Source organism: Aricia agestis, chromosome 4, assembly GCF_905147365.1.
Source record: "Aricia agestis chromosome 4, ilAriAges1.1, whole genome shotgun sequence".
In the NCBI taxonomy this organism is placed as follows: Eukaryota; Metazoa; Arthropoda; class Insecta; order Lepidoptera; family Lycaenidae; genus Aricia; species Aricia agestis.
In genome coordinates this window covers 5,678,099-5,705,037 of record NC_056409.1, presented here as the reverse complement: position 1 = coordinate 5,705,037, position 26,939 = coordinate 5,678,099, and the positions used below count along the sequence as shown (strand labels likewise).

General features: G+C 37.5%; 3 protein-coding genes across 3 annotated transcripts in view; 1 reads left to right on the top strand and 2 right to left on the bottom strand.

Moving 5' to 3' along the window:
• Positions 1–2,195: 2,195 nt before the first annotated feature.
• On the bottom strand, positions 2,196–5,274 carry LOC121726543 (AN1-type zinc finger protein 2A-like). The gene is made up of 6 exons (XM_042113946.1): positions 5,054–5,274; positions 4,909–4,951; positions 4,598–4,784; positions 4,221–4,375; positions 3,470–3,572; positions 2,196–2,867 (listed from the first exon to the last, which is right to left on the bottom strand). Exons 1-6 carry the CDS (start codon positions 5,106–5,108, stop codon positions 2,724–2,726), a joined length of 687 nt encoding a protein of 228 aa, XP_041969880.1. The 5' UTR covers positions 5,109–5,274; the 3' UTR covers positions 2,196–2,723.
• A 3,249-nt stretch (positions 5,275–8,523) lies between these two features.
• Positions 8,524–13,060, top strand: LOC121726537 (probable pyruvate dehydrogenase E1 component subunit alpha, mitochondrial). The gene is made up of 8 exons (XM_042113940.1): positions 8,524–8,706; positions 8,801–8,875; positions 9,074–9,242; positions 9,462–9,685; positions 10,073–10,244; positions 10,562–10,711; positions 12,098–12,273; positions 12,832–13,060. The coding sequence occupies exons 1-8, from the start codon at positions 8,653–8,655 to the stop codon at positions 13,009–13,011; spliced, it is 1,200 nt and encodes a 399-aa protein (XP_041969874.1). The 5' UTR covers positions 8,524–8,652; the 3' UTR covers positions 13,012–13,060.
• A 3,324-nt stretch (positions 13,061–16,384) lies between these two features.
• Positions 16,385–26,939, bottom strand: part of LOC121726529 (multidrug resistance protein homolog 49) — a 34,799-nt gene continuing 24,244 nt past the window's right edge. The window contains exons 14-24 of the mRNA XM_042113925.1: positions 26,318–26,490; positions 22,923–23,200; positions 21,788–21,939; positions 21,436–21,550; positions 20,149–20,398; positions 19,620–19,815; positions 19,004–19,166; positions 18,586–18,780; positions 18,260–18,469; positions 17,726–17,872; positions 16,385–17,133 (exon numbers count right to left, since the gene is read on the bottom strand). Of these exons, the coding sequence (XP_041969859.1) occupies positions 16,900–17,133; positions 17,726–17,872; positions 18,260–18,469; positions 18,586–18,780; positions 19,004–19,166; positions 19,620–19,815; positions 20,149–20,398; positions 21,436–21,550; positions 21,788–21,939; positions 22,923–23,200; positions 26,318–26,490 (2,113 nt within the window). The 3' untranslated portion in view covers positions 16,385–16,899. The remainder of the gene's footprint in view (positions 17,134–17,725; positions 17,873–18,259; positions 18,470–18,585; positions 18,781–19,003; positions 19,167–19,619; positions 19,816–20,148; positions 20,399–21,435; positions 21,551–21,787; positions 21,940–22,922; positions 23,201–26,317; positions 26,491–26,939) is intronic.

The following is a 26,939-nucleotide window of genomic DNA, read 5'->3' as shown; positions in this document are numbered from 1 at the left end:
GATTGCGCGGCGTGGCGTGGACGCCATTTTGTACACTCGTCTACACAGATTATTATTATATATAGTAGACTCGTCTAGGGAGTGACGTCAGAATCCATTTTGCTGCTGAGTGTCCAAAACGCTGAAGGCAAGCTGCGTGCACGCCGCGCAATCGCGGCGTCATCGCGGCGTGTGCGCTGCGCAGTCGCGTCGCTTTCAAATCGCTCGCTAATCGCCAGTGTGATAAGGGCCTTAGGGGGGTATTACATTATCATATATATTGGATCATTTCTATGATCATATATAGGATCCAATATATATGATCATTTGATCATATCTGCGTATTACATTATCATATTTCATTGATCCTATTTTACGTCATATGTGGTTTCAATAGCCAATGGAGAGCGCTAACGCTGACAGGTATTGACGTCAGGGTTACTAGATCTCAGAGAGTTCGATTTGTCAAAAAACATCGTCATTTTAAATTTGGCTTGTTTTTTGTTATTTCAGCAAGATTATCCAAGTATATAATTAGAAAAATAATTACATTACATTATTTGAAACATATTAACGAACAAGAAATTAAAAACTCTTTTTTATATTAAATAACTGGCAACACCTATTTCTATGACTGTATTGGATCCAATCTCTCAGCAAATGTCAAAAATCTATGATCAAGGAAGAAATGAATCATATGTCTATATTACATTATCCAATATCATTGACTCAATGATCTCGGATCCAATATATATTATAATCTAAATATCCCCCTTAGAAATATTTACGGAAACTAGGATTTCATTCATTTATATTTTTTTCACTTTACATTCACGTTACATTATCGTCTTACTGGTGGGAAAATTATTGTTATCAACTGTTATGGTTGGTGTTGAAAAATGTTACTGTTATATTAATTATCAAATGAAATAATGTTGTGATTTTGATTGTTAAATTTTACAAAGGTTATTATTAATAAAAAACATATTTAAAATAATTTTATTTAATTACTCTAAACAAAAAACTTACAATTTTGTGCAAGACATTAGCTTTGTCCACACTGTGCCTTTTTCTGTTCGTCAAAGGCATGCGTTATAGCGCAGTCAACAGCGAACGTGAGGCATGCCCGCGACGCATGCCCTTTGACCGTATCCAAAACTTCAAAAATGACAATATTGACGTTGCGTTCTTTCATCTTTGACGCATTCAGTAATTGAACGCCAATATGAAAGTTGATGACGAAAATTGAAGATGAAAGTGCACAGTGTGGACATAACTTTTAATCTACTTGCAAGGTCAACTTGCACATGTAAATCATGCTTGAATTCCTGAAATATATATTTTTAATTATTCGAATTAAATTTCTTTTTTTTGGCAAAGATCATAATATCTTAGTAACAATTATTACAGTCATTTATTTTTCGCTTACTCTTAAAATATATTATTTTTGTCTTTTCTTCTAAATAATAATAAGACCCTTTCTAAACCAATAGTAATTATTTTTAACAATTATTAGTTTTGCATCTAGCATGACTCATGAGCTATAAAGCGTATAAGGAACTTGCAAACATTAAAGAAACCTCCCATCTACCCATATATTAATAATTATTTATGTAATGAGTTGGACCCTACAACTTAATAATAATATTATATTGGTATTAAAAGAATAATAATGAGTAAAATATCATCTGCAGCCTTACCCCCAAAACTGATTTTTTTTTAATTTTGATATTTTACGAGTCTGATTAGTTCCAAATTGAGCCGCAGCACGATTTTGCGCTAGTATATAATATGTCGGAAGTAGCAAAAGCTGTTGAGACTTGAGATCGAGCTGATTCGATACTGATTCTGTCGGGAGTAAGGCAGCTCTACTTAAATTATATATTTTAAATAATATTTTTTTCTGCACTTTAACTTCTTGTAACTTTTAATTCATAGTATTATTGCTAAACGCATTGATACAATATAGCGTAGTGTCATTTTATTTAATTACAAACACATTTTGAATAGACATGAAGAGTGAACACATTTATATTTTTTTAAGTACATATTATAGTGCAGAAGGATATATATAGTGAAAGTCAAGAAAGTGAAGAAATTAAAAAGTGGCAACATCGCAGTGTCATCCCTTTCAAATTAATCTAAGAAAAAAGGGATGACACTACGATGTTGCCACTTTTTAATTCCTTTACTTTCTTGACGCACTATAAATTTTATAAACATTTTCGAAAACACGCAAACAACAATAATTTTGAAAAAAATAAGTTACGGTGCATAGGTTACATTCACTTTAGGTAGCTTTAGGTGTTTACAAATCATATTTCAAAAATAATTTTAAAATGAACACATATCGTGGAAATTACTAGTCTACATTACAGCGAAATTGCTTGGAAGCGTAAAAGTATTCCAACAATCAACATCAAGAATTTTACACAAAACTAGTAATCATTTTAAAAATTAAAGCACAATCAACATATTGTTTTATTATTTAATATAACTTTCAGGCATTTTTAGATATAAACCAGTTTAATTTCTCTCATCTTTGATTTTAATATTACTTGTTATAACCTAACTGCTGAGTGTAATTTTTTATCACTTCTCACCAGGCCATGGTCAACTATAATTTGTATGGTTTGAAACAACACTGGTCAAAATCACATCTATTTAATAACACGCCATATAAACATTAGTTAACATATACTATGATGTGACAAAAACAGACTCAGACAACTCGGGTTACTGTGCTATGAAACTGAACATCTGGAGTTCTGTTCTCCGCCCACTCTCTGTCGTGTGAGGGCGCGTGCGAAGTTGGTGTCTCTCTGCAGGCTCGAGTTTTCATCTTGCATAGACAGCGCAAGAGCATGAGCCAGGGCCTCGTCTTCGGTCTGAAATGAACTTCATATTACGACATATTTGTGACCAGGGGCGTAGCTACCGCCGTATATGCTGTATCATTTATACGGGGCCCCCAGGTCACAAAGGCCCCCAACGTGCGTCAGAGAAAATTAATAGAAACTTAAATTCACAAAATATGTGAAAAGTAAAAAAGGCAACCTTTCCTAAGGGCCCACAAAAATATTATATATGGGGCCCCGCCGAGGAAAGCTGTTGTTACTAGATGACGTCCGCAACTCCGTTGCGCCAAAAGTCGTTTTTCGCGCGGAACCGTACATTTTCCCAGGATAAAAAAGCCTATGTCCATTTTAGGAACTTACACTTTCTCCATACCAAATTTCAGCAAAATCGATTGAGCAGTTTGGGTGTGAAGAGACAACAGACTGACAGACAGACAGACACACTTTCGCATTTATAATAATTTTAGTATGGAAGCATTGATATGATAATGTGTATTGGCATTTTTACTAGAGATTTTTATTTATTTTGATACAGTAAAAAAGTACTTTTTGTTACTGTAATATTTCTAGAGCACATAGTGTTACAAAATATTTAATTGATAGTAACAATGATAAAAAAATAGTCAACTAACCATGTTCCCTTGAACTTCAGAGAAAGCAGAAACTTGTATAGGTTGAGGTGTCTTTGCTGCCAGGTTAACTTCATTGGCCTTCATACGAGCCATGGCTGCATTTCTGTAATATAGATGTTTACATATTTATATTATTACCAAAGTTACACCAATATTAATTAAGATATATTTTTTAAATAAGAAAATTTATATAAAGTAAAATGTTCAAATCAAATAAAACAATCTCAATATTTGCAAGTCACCATCCAGTGAAAATTATTAGTCATCACTAACAACCTAGAAACTTCTATTTGCATTCTCGCTCCATTTTGATATTGTTGTCTCGCTCTTACTTTTTACTTTCTCCTGTATTTAAATTGTAGCGTAATATATTATGTTTTATGTTTAATTTTTGACAATAAGTATTGTAATTGGTGATAAAATTTGGAATGGCAGTATTAAGTAAGTAGTTTATACAAATATATAAAAGTATTAAGTAATTAAGTAAGTAATTTATACAAATATATAAAAGTGAACTGGATTAAAAGTGGCTACGGAGGGTACATTCTATTAAGGAAGCTATTCTTTCTTTATTAAGCATACAATAATATACAATAGTATAAAAGCTAGGTCGCTACCTAGCTTTTATACTATTGTATAGGGATATATATAGGGATTAGACGACGTGATGTACGCTTACATCACATCGTCTAATCCCTATATATATTTATATATAGGTGAAGGTATAATATAATTTGGTCAGTATACTTACGCTGCTTGTCTTCTCTTAGCTGCCAGTTTCCCTTCACAAGCATGATCAGCAGCGTGTCGGTGTCGGAGGCAGTAATTTAATGAACATTCCACACAAACTAAAGGGACCATCTCTTTCGCTTTACATCCTTTCAGGGAACATCTGTTTTTGAAAACCTGAAATTGATAAATTAATAATTCTAAGAAAAAGTACATCTATAGAATTGTTTTACTATTTCTCTGGTTTTAAAAAAAGATTTGCTAATAAGTATATAAGAGTAAGGAAATCAAAGCATAAAAATATATTATTTTGATACACTATTTTCTAGATTCCTAAACCAGCATAAAAAGTTGTTTATTTGCAGCTTAGGACTTTCAATTGATTTAGGTGTCTCTAACCTTGTTTCTTCTTTCTCTGGCGGGGTCAGAAGTGCACTGGTTGTCAATATGAGCCCCAACAGCTACATCTGGTGGTTCCCCTCTTTTCCCTGGTACAGGAGCACCACACAGGGGACACTCAGGAACCTGAACATCTCTTGCATTCGGCGCTGGACATTCATGTTTCGTGTATGCAAAATGATCAGAGCTGTAAACGTTTAAACACCACGTTAGAAAAATTGAACAGGATATGCTTAGTTTTTGAAATTGAAACTTTTACCTTCAATACCATCTGGTATGAAACAAAGTAACTAAAACAAATTCAAACTTACCAAAATACATCCCTGCATGCATCACATTTCATAGGTAGGAAATCTGAAAATTTTGAGAATATATTTTGTATTGTTCTTAATTTTTTTTTATATAAAGATTAACAAATAATAGTGCATCTATCATATGTGTCCTTTCTTTACTTACCTAATTTATTACAAGAAGAAAAAGAGCAGTTCTTGCCAATATGTGGAAATTCCATTTTCTTACAAAATTAAATATAGTGAACTAAGTTGGAGAAAAATATCACACTTCACAGATTGTAGAATGACGTAAATCTGTATTGTATTGCGATTTATATTGTAATCTATCTGGTAATAAGTCTTCATACAACTGTTAAAGTAAACCGTAAATCTTGAATCATCACTAATTGCACAATGAATGAAACAACAATTTTGAAATGTGTTCGTAAACTTTAAATAGTGTGTTGGCTACGGCCATCTGTTGTCTTCAAAGCCAATCCAATAACGGTAAATTCCACTATCGGACTAACCACAACACTACTAGATGTTCGGAACACACCATTTAACATTTTTATCATCTGTCACTGTCAGTATAGAAGTGTGCTTCTTTATTAAGACTAGTAAACAACCAATACAGGTTGACGAGATATGATTGGTTATTACGACGTCAGATTGCACTGAACAGTATACTGAGAGCAACGATGCGAGCGCCCCTGTCATTGTAAAATATGACACTTGTTTTAACGTTCAGAAATTTACACATTCTCGTTACAAGTTTATACTCAAATACCCAATGATATTCTACTTATACAGATATGTTACATCCATACTATTTTCCGGCTTAAATCTCTTCCGAACAATTTTCAAATTCAAAATTGCAGACATTGACAAATTTGACAGATAAGTGAAACAAAAGATACGAAAAACCATTTACATAAAAGAGATAGTTCTATAGCCCGTCAAAAAAGTCACGACATGAATAGAGTCGCCACACGTTTCCGGTGTGGCCTCTTATGGCCACACTGTATCCAGTCACTATAAAAGATTTTGATACTTTATATTAAATACAGTTTAAAAACACGCTGTAAATATTAGGATTTATATATATTATGTAGTTAAGAAATTTTGAAATAATTATGATGTAGTTATATTGTGTTTAATTTACGACATTACAAGAAACAATTTAATCTATGTAAAATACCTACCTATTATAATCTTTGTATATGTCATAACTCATAGTCTGTCTCTGTCACGAAAGTGAAGAAATTAAAAAGTGGCAACATCGTAGTGTCATCCCTTTCAAATAAATCTAAGAAATAATCGGTCAAGTGCGAGCCGGACTTGTGCGCGAAGGATTCCGTACCGTTATAGAGCAAAAATCAGCCAAAATTGTGTTTTTGTATGGGAGCCCGCTTTAAATTTTTATTTTATATAAATATTATTAATAATTATTAAATAACACATATTATAATATTATGGCCTTTGTGAAAATTTCAAGTGCCTACTTGTTGTCATCATTGTTACCGAGCAAAAAATGTTTGAAAATTATGTTTGATGTATCGGAGCCCCCCTCAAATATTTAATTTATTTTGTTTTTAGTATTTGTTGTTATAGCGGCAACAGAAATATATAGTCTGTGAAAATTTCAACTCTCTAGCTATTACCGTTCTTGAGTTACAGCCTGGAGACAGACGGACAGAAATCGAAGTCTCAGTAATAGGGTTCCGTTTATACCCTTTGGGTACGGAATCCTAAAAAGAAATGACACTACGATGTTGCCACTTTTTAATTTCTTCACTTTCTTGACGGACTATATAAAAAATGCAGTAACTCGATTAAACGGTTGAACTGATGTGGCTGATTTTAGTCTTTAAATATTCCTGGGAGTCCAGGGAAGGTTCATAAGTGACACGAAGTTCACCGGAACATCAAGTCACTAGTGCTACATATTATTATGAATTTATAACACCTGTTATTTAAGTACCCTCTCCCTAGTAGTGACTAGATGTCCCGGTGAACTTTGTGTCCTTATAATATAATAAACCTTCCCTGGACTTCCAGGGGAATATTTAGAGACTAAAATTAGCCACATCAGTTCAACCGTTTAATCGAGTTATTGCATTTTTATATAGTCCGTCAAGAAAGTGAAGAAATTAAAAAGTGGCAATATCGTAGTGTCATTTCTTTTTAGGGTTCCGTACCCAAAGGGTAAAAACGGAACCCTATTACTGAGACTTCGATTTCCGTCCGTCTGTCCATCTGTCTCCAGGCTGTAACTCAAGAACGGTAATAGCTAGAGAGTTAACATTTTTACAGACTATGTATTTCTGTTGCCGCTATAACAACAAATACTAAAAACAAAATAAATATTTAAGGGGGGCTCCGATACAAGAAACATAATTTTTCAAACATTTTTTTGCTCGATAACAATGATGACAACAAGTAGGCACTTGAAATTTTTACAAAGGCCATAATAATTATAATATGTGTTATTTAATAATTATTAATAATATTTAAATAAAATAAAAATTTAAGGGGTGCTCCCATACAAAAACACAATTTTGGCTGATTTTTGCTCTATAACGGTACCCTTCGTGCGCAAGTCCGACTCGCACTTGACCGATTATTTCTTAGATTGATTTGAAAGGGATGACACTACGATGTTGCCACTTTTTAATTTCTTCACTTTCTTGACAGAGACAGATAGAGAGTGACATATACAAAGATTATAATAGGTAGGTACTTTACATAGATTAGATTGTTTCTTGTAATTTCGTAAATTAAACACACAATCTAACTACATCATAATTATTTCAAACTTTCTTAACTACATAATATACAGTGTGTAACAAAAATAAGTGATAATACTTTAGGGTGTGTACGTGTTCCTTGTAGAGAGTCCACTGTGAAAGTAGCAGCTCTGAAAGACGAATTTTTTTTTTCACTTTTGTATGGGCAAAGGCCCGAGCGTCACGAGTTTCCCCATACAAAAGTGAAAAAAAAATTGGTCTTTCAGCGCTGCTACTTTCACGGTGAACTCTCTACAAGGAACACATACGCACCCTAACGTATTATCACTTATTTTTGTTACACCCTGTATATAAATCATAATATTTACAACGTGTTTTTAAACTGTATTTAATATAAAGTATCAAAATCTTTTATAGTGACTGGATACAGTGTGGCCATAAGAGGCCACAACGGAAACCAGTGGCGACTCTATTAATGTCGTGACTTTTTTGACGTGCTATACTTTGATTGTTATCGAAAATAAAAGTTTGTGGTTTTTATACGACGTAAATAATAATGGATTTTAATATTCAGGGACATTCATGATTCAAGTTACAATAGAAAGTAGAAAGAGAGTATTTACTTTTTTACAGCTATTTCTATAAAAAAAATCCTTAGCTGTCCAATGACTGGTATAACATTTTACGGTACATAATATTTTTGCAAGAATTTAGTCGAATATCTTTCATTACTTATATCTTTCATTTTTTAGAATTAATTAAAACATTTTGTGTTGTTCATTATCATTTTTATAATTTTACATCTCATTAAAATCATTGAAACATTTTTCTTCTATGTTTTTAAACGTAACTAAGTGACCTTTTGTCCTGGAATGACATTGACATTTGTCATGTATTGGTCGTGTTAGGGGTCGGCAGATAAATTTTTGGCTTAGAAACCCTAATTTATATATAATATCGCCACCTGGTTTATTAGAAATAAACCAGTTATAGTTATTTTAATCTGGGGTTCAAAGAAAAATTAATTGCCATTATGAGTAAGCTTATCCCGTCCGTCTCCAAACTTCTTTCGGGAGCTAAAATATCGGTCGGTATTTTGTTTCAATTATGATATGCCCGACAATATTGCTGGTCTACGTGTAAAGTTCAAAAGTAAAGTGCTGTTGTAAATTTATTTACAGAAAGCTGCCGCCCCTGTGACCGTAGGCTCGAGTGCAAATTATAGTACAAAATCAGAAGCAACATTTGAAGTGAAGGTAAATTGTTCATAATAAACGCATTAATCATAGATAGCACACTGAGATGGAATGTGCGCTCAGGAATTGCATCAATGAATAAAAATTACAGCTTTTATGATTATATTTTAATTAAATACATTAATTATGTAACATAACCTTTAAAATGTCAAGTGCATTAATGTTTACCTATAATTCTTACCTTGTTTTTAATTTCAGCCCTATAAACTTCATAAGTTAGATAAAGGGCCAGCTACAACTGCCACACTTACAGCTGAAGATGCTCTTAAAATTTGTGAGAAACTTGCCGTTCTGCGACGAATTGAAACTGCCTCAGGCAATCTGTACAAAGAAAAGATTATTCGTGGATTCTGCCACTTGTATTCAGGTAACAAACAAGCTACCAACGTGCAAAAGCTTCTAGCTATTAAAAGCTTGTTTCTTGGATACAATTTGCTTACATATTAAATTTGTTCTAAACAATACTAGCTTATTAACAATTAGATTTTATTAAGTCTTATTTATAAGACTAAATAAATTCTTATTGTTATATTTATTATATAAATTATTAGTATAAACCAAAACTTATGATACAAATATTTTTCAGGCCAAGAAGCCGTAGCTGTTGGTATGCGTACAGCGATGCGAGATGTTGATACAGTCATAACTGCGTACCGATGCCACGGCTGGACCCACCTGATGGGTGTCAGTGTTCTGGGTGTGCTGTCAGAACTGACTGGCAGAAGGACTGGTTGTTCTAGGGGCAAGGGAGGCTCCATGCACTTGTACGGAAGGAACTTCTTTGGTGGCAACGGCATTGTCGGTGCTCAGGTGAGTTGATATTATGAGAATGGGGTTCTTTCAAATTTCCATAATGAAGGTGTTTGATATTTTGTTTGCCACCAGGTGCCGCTATGTAGCCTTAGGGTCTATTCACTATTGTGTCACGGTAATAAGTCTATTTGACACGATACACCCTAAGGCTACATAGCGGCACTACTGGTGGCAAATAGAATATTAAACACCCTCATTGACATTTGAGTCAATCTGCTCTGATATTATATTGATGATGAAGTGATAAAAATTACCAAGTGATGTTGCTAAGTAAAACTAAAATATTACCAATATTTTTGGCCTCTTAATCAAAACTAATAATTATAGTTCCTCGAAAGTTGTATGTAGATTGAATAAGGGTCTAACTTTTTTTGGCATTTTCAGGTGCCACTAGGTGCTGGCATAGCATTCGCTCACAAGTACCGCGGCGACGGCGGCGTTACTTTCGCTTGCTACGGCGACGGCGCCGCCAATCAGGGCCAGCTGTTCGAAGCGTATAATATGGCCAAACTGTGGGACCTGCCATGTGTGTTCGTTTGCGAGAATAATGGATATGGTGAGAAATTTAAAATACTATCATGAATGGTAATTAAATGTACTATTTATAAAATGTTTCCTTTTTAGTAACTAAATGAGGTGAAGGGAAAATAATGTTAATAATTGTTTGTTGTATGACTTTAGTTAATTGAAATGAAGAAATAGAATATTTTAAATAAACTACCTACATGTCTCTACAACAACTACACCTAATCACTTCTCTTACACTTACAGGTTTCTTACTTCTTTACTGTATATTTTATGTTTCAAGTTTCAAGTCCAACTTTTGAATTTGAATTCCCTTTAAATTTTTAAAAGTCCCATAAAAATCTCCAGGTATGGGTACAAGCGTGGACCGGTCATCGGCCAGCACGGACTACTACTCGCGCGGTGACTACATTCCCGGCATCTGGGTGGACGGCATGGACGCCATCGCCACGCGCGAGGCCACGCGCTTCGCTATCGATTACTGCACCAGCGGAAAAGGTTTGTACCATTAGAGAAATGCCAGACTTTTGTTAATTGGCACTTTTACATATACAAGTACGCTGGACTTATGATACCCAACTGTTTTTTGTGCTTATTTGAAGCAGAATCAGCGCCCCCAATGCAGGGGAAGAGAACTAAATCTGACGTAACTTGCAAATGGCCGCTTAATCACCATTGATTGTAGAAACTAGTATTAGTTCCAAGTACAATCTCACAACCTAAAATTGACACAACCCCTCATAATATTTCAACGCATTAAGAATCAACATTACTAAAACAAGTGTAAGGTGACTAAAAATCAGTGTTTTGAACTGTGCAATAAACTTCATGTTTAACATACGTCTGTAAAAAGTCAGTTGTATGAAACATGAAGTGTCGCGTCGCGTAGTGTCGCTACAGTGCGGTCTCGCCTTAAAAGGTTGACATTGATTTGACATAACGTTACCAAATAACACTGACCTCCATTATACAAGTACGCTGGACTTATGATACTTTTGAAATGACAGCTATTTTTTGTGCTTATTTGAAGCGGAATCAGTGCCCCCAATGCGGGGGAAGAGAACTAAATCTGACGTAACTTGCAAATGGCTGCTTAATCATCATTGGTTGTAGAAACTAGTATTAGTTCCAAGTACTCCCACCTTGCCCACTACTGCTATCAGCGCCAATATGGCGACTTTCAAACGTCATTTTTACGTCAGATTTATTTCTCTTTCCCCGCATTGGGGGCGCTGATTCCGCTTCAAATAAGCACAAAAAATAGCTGTCATTTCAAAGGTATCATAAGTCCAGCGTACTCGTATAATGGAGGTCAGTGTTATTTGGTAAAGTTATGTTAAATCAATGTCAACTTTTTAAGGCGAGACCGCACTGCAGCGACACTACGCGACGCGACACTTCATGTTTCATACAACTAACTCTTTACAGACGTATGTTAAACATGAAGTTTATTGCACAGTTCAAAACACTGATTTTTAGTCACCTTGTACACTTGTTTTAGTAATGTTGATTCTTAATGTGTTGAAATCTACGAATAATAAAAACTAAGGAATTGTAACTTCCATACTATTACCGTTTTAAATTTGGTTCCTTTTGATCTGTCATGTAACGTCAGCCTAGTACCGCTCAAGGTCACCTAAATATTGCAAATGTATTGAAATGTGTACTTAAGGTACACTTTTTTGACAAGTATTGTGGAGCATGTTTTTTTGACGGACTTACTTTTCCTTAGTTTTTCTTATTCATAGGTTGAAATATTATATGAGGGGTTTTGTCAATTTTAGGTTGTGAGATTGTAATGTAAAAATTTTAGAAAGTTATTAGTTAAACAGGTCAAGCAAATTCGCTTCGCAAATTCCTTTCATCATCTAATCATCACCCCAGGTCCGCTGGTAATGGAGATGGAGACGTACCGGTACTCCGGGCACTCGATGTCTGACCCGGGCACATCTTACCGCACGAGAGACGAGGTGCAGGAGGTGCGGCAGACCAGGGACCCCATCACCTCCTTCAAGGACAAGCTGCTTACGTCGGAGCTGGCTACACCGGACCAGCTCAAGGTATGTTACAATGGAAAATTGGACAATATATCTGCTGATATATTGCTTAATGCTAGTTTGGACTAGGCTAGTAATTTAGTAATGTAGCGAGTAAGTTAGTGCCTAAATGTGTGCGAACAACAAAAAATTATTAGAGTAGTTTGTCCCTGCCTTTAGTATTAAAGATACGAGAATAGAAATACTGACAGAATCAAAGAACAAACTTACAGAATACTTTAATCCATCTGTTACTATGTCTATTCTTTTGTAGAAATAAACACTTTCCATGGTGGTCATGATAAGATAAAACTACAATGATAACACACTCTTCTTGCTTAATAATTTTCATACTATTTTCTCAATTGTAGAAATTTGTAGAATTCATAGAAATTAGAATCCAGTCGAGGGGCATGTAAATATTCGTACAATGTACTGCAATAGTGCTTATCTTTCTTACACTCACGAAAATCCTGTCACGTAGAAATGAGATAGCTCTAAATTCGTGCCTGAGTGAAAAAGACAAATAGCTATGCTTTATTAAAAAAAAAAAAAACTTAAATAATGTTGTATCTCTTTCAGGAGATAGATGCTAAGGTGCGTAAAGAGGTGGACGAAGCGACAAAACAGGCGAAGACCGAGGCCGAGGTACCCGTTGAGGAGCTTAGCGGAGACATCTACTACAAAAGCCTGGAGCCCCTCATCCGGGGCATCCACCCCGGGGCTCCGCTGAACCACCTTGAAGTGGTGCCAAGGCAATAAACTGATTTTTTATCTCAGTAAAGTGACAGGTGATATGTATTGGTCTATTGAGAAAGCGAATAAAGCAAAAAATCAATCATCGTCCTTCTCTCTTCGCACTCACGCCCGTCTTTCATATGCCAGGTTAAAAAGGACGACGCGGAATCATTGCCAAGTAAGTTTTTCTTAATAACTTGATATATAACATTTTAAAAATCCGCTAGGCCAGTCCCTCAGTGATAGAATTTTATACAATGTGTGTTAAAATATTAACTTAGTTTGATGCACGGTTTTAGAATATGAAAAATTCGTGAAAATTTATAAAAACAAAATCGACAATTTTGCTTTAGTCGCCTTCTTAAAACAAAGAACTAAATTATATGTCATTTTACAGAGATTATATTAAAGTCTATATTATAACTACACGTCTGTAATAACTAATAATAAAAAGAGGGAATTAAATTTGAAGTGTATTGACGGTTTAATTTGAACGAGCGTTAATAGTACACATAAAGCGATCGCGCGCGATAACAGTATTTTTTGTATGAGTTACCCTATCAATTATTTATTTAAAAAAAAAATTATTGCAGATGTGTCGTTATTGTATAGACTTTAGAGCGTAAATTAATGTTATTAGGAATATAATGTGATGATAGAAACGGTGATAGCATTGGCTAAATCGCATAGACAATACCTGAGATTAAAATAACAATTGGTTATGTAAATATGCGTATGTTTTGTTGCTGCTACTTAGAAATTTTATACATTTCTCTATTTAGTAATTTGCACAGATTTTCTGGTTATGTATATAAACAGTATGAAACTGTTTTCTTGTCAGTCTTATTTGGCCTAAAGCTAGGTTTCCAGTAGTCCAGTACACAGTAGACTGCATTATTTTGAGCGAGGATAAGGATATTACAGGTGCTTTGGCAGTTTCATATTTTATTGTTTTTGTTCCGTAGATTTTTTAATACTTACCTAAAACAGAAATTATTCCTTGTGTACTATGAAATTAGTATAATAAGGAATATTTGAAAATATCACCATGCAAAATTGCTATTACTATTTCTCGTTATGATTTTATAAAACTTTATCAGCCGAATTCTTTTAAATTGCCGTTCTGAATACACCATTATATCATCAATTCTTGTCTTTAAACAATTTCCCACTAAAAACCATTCCTGCGATCCTTCGGTGAATTGAGAAATGGTATGAATCTTATTATGTTATTGATATCGTTATTTATATAAATTGGTAAGTATTTATAGATGTTTTAAATTTTTTAATAGTGAACCTCATATTTATTTATTGTTACTTTTTTGTTGACGATACTGCCATTTCGTTAGAATAAATGCAAATTTGTTAGAAAATGATACTTATAAATAAAGTTTTAAAATGTAATATTTCATGTTTTATTATAATTGATCTTGTTGTGTTGATGTTTTGATATCAAACACTCACTCACCCACTAACGACTATAATATATCATACAAAATATAATAAATAATGACCAGCAAAACTAAATGTTCTAATAATATTATAGGAAAAAAAACCTTTTCATAATAATTCAATTTTATTATCTACAATTAAACTAGTAAATACACAATTAGTAGTATTTTATGTCTAATTATAAAAATATCTCGATCACAAACATTGTTGAGCACAATTTACACAAATACTATCCATTTTACAAATGCTAACGATTTTAAAGCAGAAATAGCCTTGATTTTGGAGTTGGAAGCATAAACAATAATCGGTACGCTTAAGCTTTCTGGGAATAGTTTTTGGAAAGACAAAATAGAACTTCTACGTTCTTATAAAGTACCAGTACTCCCAAATTAATAATGCGCATGGAAATCTTCGCTAATTGTCGTAATCACGAAAACACCCGAATCTATGAAACATCATTTTGCACCTTGTTCAAAGGAAATAGAAGTAAATATCATATAGCCGGTGACTGTCCGCTGTCGCTAACTCACCGGGAAGCCACCGCGACGTTACCATGGTAACGTCCAAGCAACTTCAGGTGCCTCTACGTCGCTGCAAAGCGCTGTTTTTCTTAAAGTTAAGTTTAAAACAGCAGCGCTTGCAGTGACGTCTTCCGACGCTCGGGAAATACGACCGTTGCCGAAAAATTACGAAAATTTATATTATGCGCATTACTACTTTGGGAGCACTGTACTACTTAACTGGTTAGTGCTAAGGTTTTGATGAGTTACCAAGCCAAAAGCCGGGGTACGTAATAATTCTGTAGTCCAGTCGTGGAGCAGAGATAAATTCAGAGGCACTTTTACTTCAAATTTTATCAATATTCTCTAAAATTTACGAAGGACAAGGAACTATTATTAAAGGGTGATTTATTAGTTGAGTGTGTATTAGGCAGTAGCACTTACATCTACTAACAAGAAATACTTATTTGTGCGCCGAAAGACACGATTTAAAAGGCACTTAAAATTAAGTGTTTACTATCTACAATTAATTACAATGATTTTACAAGGCATTATTTTTCCATAATATTTCAATTTTAATCAATTCACAAGTTAATACTTATTTTATTACATATTATCTTGTAATTTGTAATATAGGTTGCGAAGCTAAGTTTTTACTTAGGTACAAGCAAATTTTAAGACATAGCTTGGGCCTAAGAGGATGAGGTTATATGAAGAATATTGTTTTAACTACAAATAATTATTACGTAATGTCTTTTAGGGGAATGTCAAGGATATGTGGTAAAGGGAATGTGGAAAAGTCCTTTATTGGAAAGGTTCAAGAAGTAGCTTGTTCTTGCTACTATAGGTCATATACACAGGTTTAAAAAGGTACGAAACTACTCGACCTAAGTCTCGAATATATTTATTTATTACAGGAGCAATAATTATGTTTTGCCTATTATAGATTTATACATATTTAGAACTTATTTTCTTGCTAGTTTGTAATTTACCATGGCAAATTAAAGCAAGTTCTAGGTTCGTCGTTTTACGAAAATACCATAAAATATTTTATAATATTACTGTCAAGCAAGCTAGTTTAATTATAATTTGACTAGAATTTAAAAATAAATAGTATATCTTATTGTATACATTAAAGTTATTTTTACACAATCTTAGCTTGTGTCATGCATGACTCATGTTCACGTATTTTATATTATTTTTTATAATACAACGTGAAAATTTAGTGATTGTTTTCCCGCAGCAGAACGGTTTACTATCGAATTATGCACGTTATTTAATATTTGAAAATTAAAAATATTTTGTATGACGTACTATGGCAACTTTAGGCCGATAGGCGCGAGCGGCTATGACCCGGGCAATTTTTTTTATAATTTGCATCAAAAAACTTCATAAATCTATTGTACTACTAAGATAGAATCATTTAACTGCGGGAAAACAACAATTAAAATTTCACGCAGTATATTACCGGCACTCTCTAGTGCAACATTCTACGTTGATCATTAAGGCATCATAGTAGGTACTGTTATTAAATAACAATATGTTTACTTACACACGTAACGATTTATCTGTACAGTTCGGTCACACCAGATATATTTACTACGGTAATATCTATTTTGACAACTGTGCATATTCCTTTTCTGTATCGGGCATTACGAGTTATTGTTTAAAGTAGGTATCGTCGACATAACGAGTCTTTGTAAACGTATATTTATAAATTAATTTATGTATTATCTAATGCCGTTTTCATTTGCGTATATGTACGTAAAAACTTAGGGGGCGGGGCGCTGGAAACCCCTGGTTACAACTTATATGCGCGGTCAAAACTCACAGGGTATAATATGACCCCGTTTAAATTGTTGGTGTAAAATACCTTGTGTCCATTCGACATAGATATGCGCCTATTATGATTTTTGTTTACCTCTCCCCCCTTCATTTCATGTTGCGATTATACAATACATTACGCGTTCTCCTCTAAATTCTCCTCGTTCTCCTCAATGAACCCGCATTGTAACTCGTACAACCTCGCGTATATCTTGCCTAGTGCTATCAGTTCTCTGTGCGTGCCCATCTCTGCGACGACACCGCGGTCTATGACGCATATGATGTCTGCGTTCTGTATGGTGGCGAGACGGTGCGCTATGATGAGGCAGGTTCGGCCCTCGCTCGCACGGTCTAGGGCTTCTTGTACCACCTGGAAATTAAAAAAAAAAGTACCACTAGAGGTTGCTAACTTTATACAGAAATAAATTAATCTTGGCGCACAAAACTAGTCGTTGTGGGCAACGGAATTCCCATACATTTTGTCACTATAAAAATAGTGTTTTCTTTCCGTGGGTTATACCTGTGCCAAAAGTCAAAATTGATTCAGTAGTTTTAAAATGTATTACTGTATACAAGATGTTAGTGTAAACACCGTTATCCTTGAAACCAACAAATGAGTCCGTCAAAATGAACAACTTTTTCTTTGACAACAATACTGGAAACTAAAAAAAATCCGTCGTGTACCCATACAAATTGCCGATCCGGGCATCCGTATGGGTATGAAGACGGCATTTTTTTTGAGTTCCCAACATTGTTCTCATAGAAAAAGTTGGTCATTTTGACGGGATCATTTGATGGTTTCAAGGATAACGGTGTTTACACTAACACACTGTAGTGTATACTCTGGAATGGATCAATTGGCATGAGTGTTGGACGTTGGTATTAAAGAAATACGTATTATTCTCTATTGAAACGGCAGTTTACCTAAACAGTTGACGAGTTAATCTATGTATATGATATACCTTTTCACTGTGCGTGTCTAAGGCAGATGTAGCTTCGTCCAACAGCAGCACTCGGGGGTTCCGTACTAACGCCCGTGCTATGGCGATCCTCTGCTTCTGCCCGCCAGACAGTTGGGATGCGCGCGCTCCTATACGGGTTTGGTAGCCCTGAGAATGTCAAAATGTATAAGTAAAGAGGTATAATCCATTTAGTTTTGTCATTTAATAAGACGCTATTTACTTAGCCCCGTATTTGATATTAATTGTTATATTTATGTATTTTAGGTTAATGTTAATGTTATATTTCATAGGCCGTTATCAAGAGCCTAAACTATCACTTATAACAACAACGATCATACACACTAAATTTTTTTCATTTATAATATTAGTGTGATAACGAATCATAAGATACCTGATTCATAAAATCGCATTAGTAGTTTAAGCGCTTACGCGGGTGTTCCGCGCATACACTCTTACGAACACAAAAAAAACGTCGCTTTTTTGAGCTACGGTTAGTAATAAAAATAAAATAATATTAAAAGTTAATAAACTTACTGCTGGCAACGCAGCGATGAACGAATGTATATTAGCCGCCTTAGCCGCGGCGACTATCTCCTCTATCGGCACGTCTCTCGTGTTGTCCCCGTACGCGATGTTCTCCGCTATGGAGCGGTCGAACAGCACCGGCTCTTGGCCTACGATGCCAAGGTTCCGACGTAACGTGGACAGACGGATGTCGTTGACGACGTTGTGGTCGTCCAGGTACTGGGAAGCATAGATTATGTAATTAGAAAGAGAGAGAGAAAGAAGAAAGATAAGAAGTATCACATAACTCCATCTCATGCTGCACACAATGGAGAGACAGAGAGAGCGACACTCACGACGGCGCCGTCGTCGGGGTCGTAGAGGCGCTGCAGCAGCTGCATGAGCGTGGACTTGCCGCAGCCGCTCGGCCCCACTAGCGCCACACGCCGCCCCGCCGGCACCACCAGGGAAAGCCCCCGGAGCACCTCCACTTCACGCCGCGTCGGATAACGGAACTTCATGTTCTTGTAGTGGATCTTGCCTTCTGCTACCTGTTGGTAAGAGATAAAGAAACAACGCTATAGCTTTAAAACAGCAACACATAAATTACACAATTACAGAGGTTGATATCACTAGAATGACGATGAAAGGATAATCTTAAATATGAAATCCTGTAGACGGAAAGCTAATTAAAGTGTGAAGTGTCATCGGAAATCCTACCGTTTGAAACAATCGATTAAAGTACCACAATCCGTTCATAATTTAAGCTCTTACGTAAGACTCTGACACGCAGGGCGCGTGCGTGGTTGCGACGAGCGGCTGCCTCGACAGCAGCATCATGACGCGGCCGGCCGCCAGCACCGCGGCGCCGAAGTTCGGCGCGAACGCCAGCGCCTGGCCCATCATCCACGCGCCGAATATCAACGCTTCGGATACCCTAGGAGATAAGGAATACTGTATATTGGCAAATTCTCATCCACATTCCACATCCACATGATTGCTACGAATACTAATACACAGAGGAAATTCGTGGCACCAACCCCAACCACATCGTTCAATTTATGAGCAGCATTGGGTTGGACACGGTACTCTAATGCAGGGGTTCCCAAACTTATTTTTGTCTACTGCCTTCTTTGGGAGCAAATAATAATTTAGCGCCCCTTTTGTTTCAATTTAAAATGCATCCCGATGAAATACATCACCCCAAGCCTTTACACAACACCCCCATTTTTTTCTGGGTCCCACACCGCCCCCCTCTAGACCTTCAGCGCCCACAGGGGGGCGTTATCGCCCACTTTGGGAAAGACTTCTCCAATGCGAAGAAGTCGCAATAGATCCTCAAGGGTCGCAGTGACATCAGCGACGACCCTACGCCAATCTACACACTCACTTGATAACGTCCTTGTACGGTATCTCCCTATTAGCGACGAGGACGCCGCCGTACCACAGCGCTACTGCGTAGCCAGCCACGGGCGCGGTCTGGCCGAACGCGAACACGCTGCCGCGCCACCGCAGCGACGACCGCGCGCTCGCTACTGCCTTCGAGCCCGCATGCTGGTAGCGGGCGACCACGCCCTCCTCGCCACCTAAAATCAATGACAAAGGGTCAGTTTACAGTTGGATACACACACAGTATTGAATTGTATAATATGAAGTGTTAAGTAATGTGACTCCAGTCTTCACACAATTTGACACTTCATTTTTGTACGGCGTTTAGGCATCGCATGTTGCATGATGCGTCTTTTTTCGTTTCATTTTGTTCTGTGCGAACTCCAGGGGATCCAGGGGTATACTATAACAAAACTCGCTGCACATTTTTTATTTTATTTTCGGGCCTTGTATGCAATACAAAAATGTTTGTAGTTAACCTAACTACAGCAAAGACAAACTAAAACTCAAAAACACATGATAATACTCACAAAATGCCGAAACAGTCCTAATATTGGTGATCGCTTCAGTAGCTATAGTGTTCGCCTTGTTAGCTGCCTCTCTCACAGTCGATATGCCCTCAGCTAGCACCCTGGACTCTAGCACCACTGCTATAATGACCATGGGCACTGAGAGTAGGGACACTAGGGTCATCTGCCACGTGTAGTATAGTGAGAGAGCTATGCCGATCAGAATGGTCGCGGAGGCCTGCATAAGCGCGCCGATGCGAGTGCCTGTGGCCTGAAACAAGTAAGAAATATGACCAACTGAATATAAACCGCACATGGATGAGTAGTATAATTTTAGATAATCCATATGATAATAATAATAACTCCCACACCGGTTTCGGTGATGGTGGCCAGTTTCATTGAAACCAGGCCAGTTACGCAGGAGTAATTTTATAGTGCCCAAGTGTGTGCGCAGTACACAAGAGCACTCTCTATTCCTTTATTCCCATAGCCAAGTGGGACGGAAGACCGACACGACTGGCGAGAGATCAGGCGCAGGACCGACTTTTTACATGCCAATCCGACGCATGGATCATCTTACTTGTCAGACAATCAGGTGATCAGCCTGTATTGTGCTAACCAAACTTGGAAATAACAAGTTTCCAACGCGGGAATCGAACCCACGACCTCCGACTCAAGAGCCGTGCTCTAAACCACTGGACCACGGAGGCGTTATTAGATGATACTAATAATATAAATTGCGAAAGTGTATTTGTCTGTCTGTTACCTCTTCACGTCCTAATCACTGAACCGATTCTGCTGAAATTTGGTATGGAGATACTTTGAGTCCCGCGGGGAATGGACATACTTATTATCCCGGAAAAATGTACGCTCACCGCGCGATTTTAGCGCAACGGATTTGCGGGTGTCATCTAGTGACAAAATAAACTATGTCAGCTCTGCCAACTGAATACAATAAATAATAATAACTAGCTGTCCCGGTGAACTTCGTGTCACTTTAAAACCTTCCCTGGACTTCAACGAATATTTTAAGACTAAAATCAGCCCAATCCGTTCAGCCGTTTTCGAGTTTTAGCGCGACTAAGACATTTGAAAATCCATTTTTATATATAAGATGATTTCCGTATACTCAGATATTAAGATTGTAGTTAGTATTTGCTTCATCCTGAAGACACTACATCAGGACATACACATTTTCTTCTCCCGGTAACTTTTTCTAGGTTTTCTTTCTTTTTATTTCATGATTCTTCAGGTATACAGATTACAGTACACCACATATTTAAATATGTATAATATGTATTCTCTTACCCCCTGCACCGCAGCTGCATCTGCTGCCAGCCTTGAGCATAACGCGCCGACGCCGTTGGTGGGGTTGTCGAACCATCCCATCTCCTGCTGTAGCATCGCGCGGAATGCCGCAACCCTGTTTACGAGGAAAACTTTAGACACTCAATGGATGGTGTTTGTGAAAGAGTATACCTATTTTACTACATTGGTTAGACTCTAAACAAGATGTCAGCTGCAGCGAGCATGTGAAGCAATTAATGACCATTCTGGGTTGAAATTGGTAACCGTTTGTATCTTCTCGACTTATATTTCTTAAAAAACACTAAGAACGAGGAAGATAACAGAATAAATCCACCTTGCACAAAAATATTACCTAAGCCTTGCCGTGAGTCGTACGCCAGTCAAGTTGAATATGAATATCTGGAAGAATATCCCGATCCCGGTGTAGACGCCCACGATGAGGAACAGTATCGCGATAATGTTGGTGCCGTTGCGGACGTAGTTCTCGTCTTTACTCTCCAGCAACTGAAATATTTCCCAAACAAATTATATATGTATGTCGCAGACGAATTGTATAATCCGCCGTATTACATCACGGCTAGCTGTTTTAAAAAACAGGGCCATTTTGTAATGCAGCGGTTTAACGATTAGCCGGATTGTTATTGCGATACGTTCTTCAATAGGGCGGCCCACGTTTAGCCGCTTCGCACTTTCCTCGTACTGGTACTTTCTTTACTGTTTTATATTGAGAATAATAGAAATTCTTTAATTGCACCCAGTGACGGATTAGCCCTTAATCAAATTAAGCAATTGCCTAGGGCATCACGTCTGAGGGGGCACCAGAAGAGTAAAGGTTCAAAGACCGATTCTAGTCGAGATACGGATAGGGGGGCCCACAGGCATGGATTGCTTAGGGCATCAAGTAGTCTTAATCCGTCACTGATTGCACCTAAAAATTGCTGCCGTTTTGAATAACGTACGGCGACGAATACATTCCAGCGATTTTTCAAATCAATAAATCGCTGCATTACAAAACGGCCCTGTTTTTTAAAACAGCTAGCTGTAATGTAAAACGGCGGATTATACAATCCGCCTGCGACATGTATATGACATTGCAGTAACTGGCAGCAATATTACATACTTTAGTTTTCAGCTCAAAATTATTAATTGACAATGTGACTGTGAATTTCAAAGTTTTTTTCATAATACTATTTCCTACATAGTTAACATCCACACATGACACATATAAGTCTAAACATTATAAATTCCATTCCTAAAATCCAGTCCCGAAGCATGTAGAAATTCGTACATTTACTTGTGACACAGAATAGTTAATAGTACAAGTACTTGTGCACAAAAATATTAACGTATACCTGTCAAAACGAGACAGCAATTTATACACACGTAAAAGAGAAAACTTGCAATAAGTCAACGTATCTAACCACAAATGTTTTCTTATTTCGAGACTCTATACATTTTCCCGTTACAAAGGCTATAGGAATACTTACACCATAAGTCTCTCCGAACAGAACAGCGAAGCACGGAAAAGAGGATCCCACAGCGACCGCTGCGAAGATCCCAATCGCCATCAAATACTTTTCCGGCTCACACAACTTGAGTATCTCCCACGTAGTTGGTTCGTATTCCTTCTCCTCATTATCTTCTAGAACCACTTCATCTTCTTCTTCCTCGTCTTCTTCAGTAGAAGTGCTCTTTATGGAGTCGATGGACGCGAGTTTCTGGAGTTTGGGCTTACGTATTCTCGTATCTGAATTGTCAAAGGCGGCTGTGAAATGTGTAAAGAGTTATGGTTAGTAGCTACCTTCAAACTCCACCGTATATAGATGGCTTGGTGAACAATCATTGGTGAAAATCGGTGTGTATTAGTTGCCTCTGTTGAATCAGAAGTGGGATTAGCCATGCTTGATGCAAAATCAAAATAAAGAGATCCTGTTAAGAGATCTTCTTAGAATGGTGGTAAGTAATATTCGACACATATTACTTAATATGTATGCTTAAGGTTTTGTATACCAAACACTTAGCCCGGGCGCGCACTAGCGGCCAGGTTGCGGCGCCCATCGAAAGTATGGTGTGGCCGCTGGTCGCGTTGCGGCCAGGTGCGCGTGGTATAGGTATGGCGGTTTCATACTAAGGTATCTATCTCGATGGCCGCTGCGGCTTGGCCGCTAGTGCGCGCCCGGGCTTAAGCCAATCTTCAATGGAAATATTGCCATAAATATAACGTTTATGGTATAGGGTCCTGGCTTACTAAATAATAAAGTGCAATTGCAGCAACATAATAAAAACGTGTTTAAAATGACACCCTTAACATAAGAGTAAAAGTATTCGCACATCGCATCGACTCCACTCCAACCCAACTCAACATGATAGGCGAGGTTACATCTATGTATCGTTCACTCTTAAGTCAGAGTAGACAGAATTATAGAGTATATGACGACTTAGAACTGGTGCCTTACTCCCGAAATTGATATCAACTTGATACGAGTCTGATTTCGATTTCGTTTTTGATGTCATTGTAACGCGTAGGAATTCCGGAACAAAATCGTATCAAAATCGAGATGTTGACATGGCGTCTTGTCAACGTCGTTACGGCAACGTTTTTATTGTCATTTAAAATTATTCGAAGGTTACGAAAAATATGAAATATTATGTAATGTTTGTGTTTTTTCGTCATACCATAAAAATACATTTCTTTAGAAACATTAGATGGATGTGCTAATTTTCTACTTTAGTGGGTTTAAAATGGTTATTTTCGTTAAGGAACATCTTGACATTAAATAAATATGTAAATTCTCTTTTGTAGTTACACTTAACATTGTCATAAGTACCTATACATATTCTAATATATTTTGTAGACATCAAAAGTTAGTTTTTATTTGGACAATAATGGTCCGTCCGACGCACCTTACTTATTTATACGTGGGAGAGCCATGCTTTCGTTACTTAAAGTTGCATTCTATTACTTAAAAAATGGGCAGTTTTTAAGTAAAGCAACCTTAGTAAATATTGTGTTTTTTCCAATGACTGGCACTGTCCAATCACTAGTAATTTACCCTACTTTATTTTAAATCGAAAACTACTAAATTTAAAGTTGCATGTACGTGGAGACATAATGACGTCACATCAACATTTTTGGGCTGGTCGAAACTCCAATATGCAGCGTGATTCTTATCGGACAAGTTGACCACAGTTTTTACATTAACTTTATTAAACAAATTTGAATAAAATTAAAGTTGTATGTACGAAGAGCCATAGTGAGAAATAAGCAGATCCTTTGTGTCGTTTTACTGTGTATATTGTCTTATTGTAATTGTTTCTTGTGCACAATAAATTGTTAAATAAATAAATAGTGACGTAATATCAACATCTTTGGGCTCTCCATACGCAGCGTGATTCTTTTCGGACAAGTTGACCATAGTTTTTAAATTAACTTTATTAAACAAATTAAAGTTGTATGTACGAAGAGTCATAGTGACGTCATAGCGACATCTTTGGAGTGTCGTATTAAACAAATTTGATTAAATTAAAGTTGTATGTACGAAGAGCCATAGTGAGAAATAAGCAGATCCTTTGTGTCGTTTTACTGTGTATATTGTCTTATTGTAATTGTTTCTTGTGCACAATAAATTGTTAAATAAATAAATAGTGAAATCAACATCTTTGGGCTGTCGGACACTCCAGACGCAGCGTGATTCTTGTCGGACAAGTTGACCACAGTCTTTAAATTAACTTTATTAAACAAATTCCAAAAAACGAAAGTTGTATGTACGAGGAGCCATGGTGACGTCATATCGACAATTCCAGGAGTCAAGTATTCGAAAACGCAGCAGCGCTGAAATTTTTCGCATAGAAAAGTTTGTCGGACTCATCGTAAACAAGGCACTCACAAAGTGGTAAATTTGTATGTATCAGAAAAAAAGTTAGTTCCGTGTACTGGGGACTATAACTCTTAAGTGAAGGTTTAGGCGCCTCCCTCGCGGGCGCATAAAAATGGGGAAAATGAGAGCCTACGGCTTTGGAGAGTCGCAAGACTACGGAGAGCCGCAAGGCAACGAAGAGCCGCAAGGCTAATCTTCTCGACCTGGCAAGGACGAGAGCAGGAGGTGCGATGAGGAGGGCTTCATACTGGTGGAGAGAAGAAGGAAGAAGCCCGCCGCCCGCAACCATCGCGGCACCGCGCCATATGTACCTGAGCTGCGTCTGCGGAGCGAGGTCCCCGCGACGCCCGTGTACATATCCCGCCTGCACTGGTCCATGGAGGTCGAAGACGTCGTGGACTACATCAGTAAGAAGACATCCCTCCACTTGAGGGTCGAGCGTCTGCAGTCTCGCCACAAGGTCAACTTCAGTTCCTTTGTGGTGAGAGTACCGACGCATCTTCTCCCGACCTTTGAAGCGGAGGAATTCTGGCCGACTGATGTGGTTTACCGAAGGTTCCGGGGGAGACTCCGGAATGAAGCGCGCGTCACGTCGCCGTTAATTCGTGATAATGTGTAGTTGTTAAGTTTATATAATTTTTATGTATGTTAGTCATTAAGGTATATATTGTATGGGCCTACGTAGCCTGATTTAAATAAATAAAAAAATAAAAAATTAAGCCTTCAAGAGTCAAGAGTTGAGCCGAAAATATCATTTTTAACTTGCAGAAATTTACAATGATCCGTCTATCGAATTGAAGTGGAGTTGATAAGAACAGATGAAAGGTAAAAGTTCAGTTGCGGAGTGAGTCTCAGCCCCCAGGGCGCCGGATAAAAAGGAGCGCCGAAAGCAAACTAAAAGGGGCGCCGCAGACAGGGCGCCTGGGCACCTAAGAAATTTCTCCCAGGGCGCTGGTAGTACCAAAACCGACCTTGGGTAAGACCAACATCAACGGGATACTCACGTTTAGTACTATTATCATTGTTGGTGTTATCCGGGGCGATGCTGGGCTCGTTCTCCAGTACCAGCTGGTAGTACCGACCGCGCAGCTTCATCAGCTCTTCGTGAGTACCCTCCTCTATAACCTGACCCTTGTCTATGAACACTATGCGTGTCGCGTTCAATACTGTCGCCAACCTGTGGAATGTGTTGATTTAAGGTTCGCGCTCACTTTGTCGGCGCGTGCCGAGGCGTGCAGGGGCGGGTCGGGGCGCAGCGCAGCGCAGCGCAGCGCAAAATGCGCTATAGCACACTATTACCGGGTCGGGTGGCATCGCATTGACAGATTTTAACGCTCACTGTGCCGGGGCGTGCCGGGAAGCATCGCATCACATCCGCGCGCCGCTTGCTATAGCACATTGTTGCCGGGGCGCAGAGAGTCTTGTTGGGCCGTGTCGCATTGACGGAAATCCGCCGAGAAAAAATCCGCGCCGATGCGCCCCGACACAGTGTGCGATAGGCGCATCCGCTTCCATACAAATTGTATTGAGGCGGAAGTTTGCGATGTGCCCCGGCACGGCCCGTCTCAGTGTGCTCACTCCTTTAGTGAGATTTGATAGCCTGGTTGCTAAAGCTCATCGCAAAGT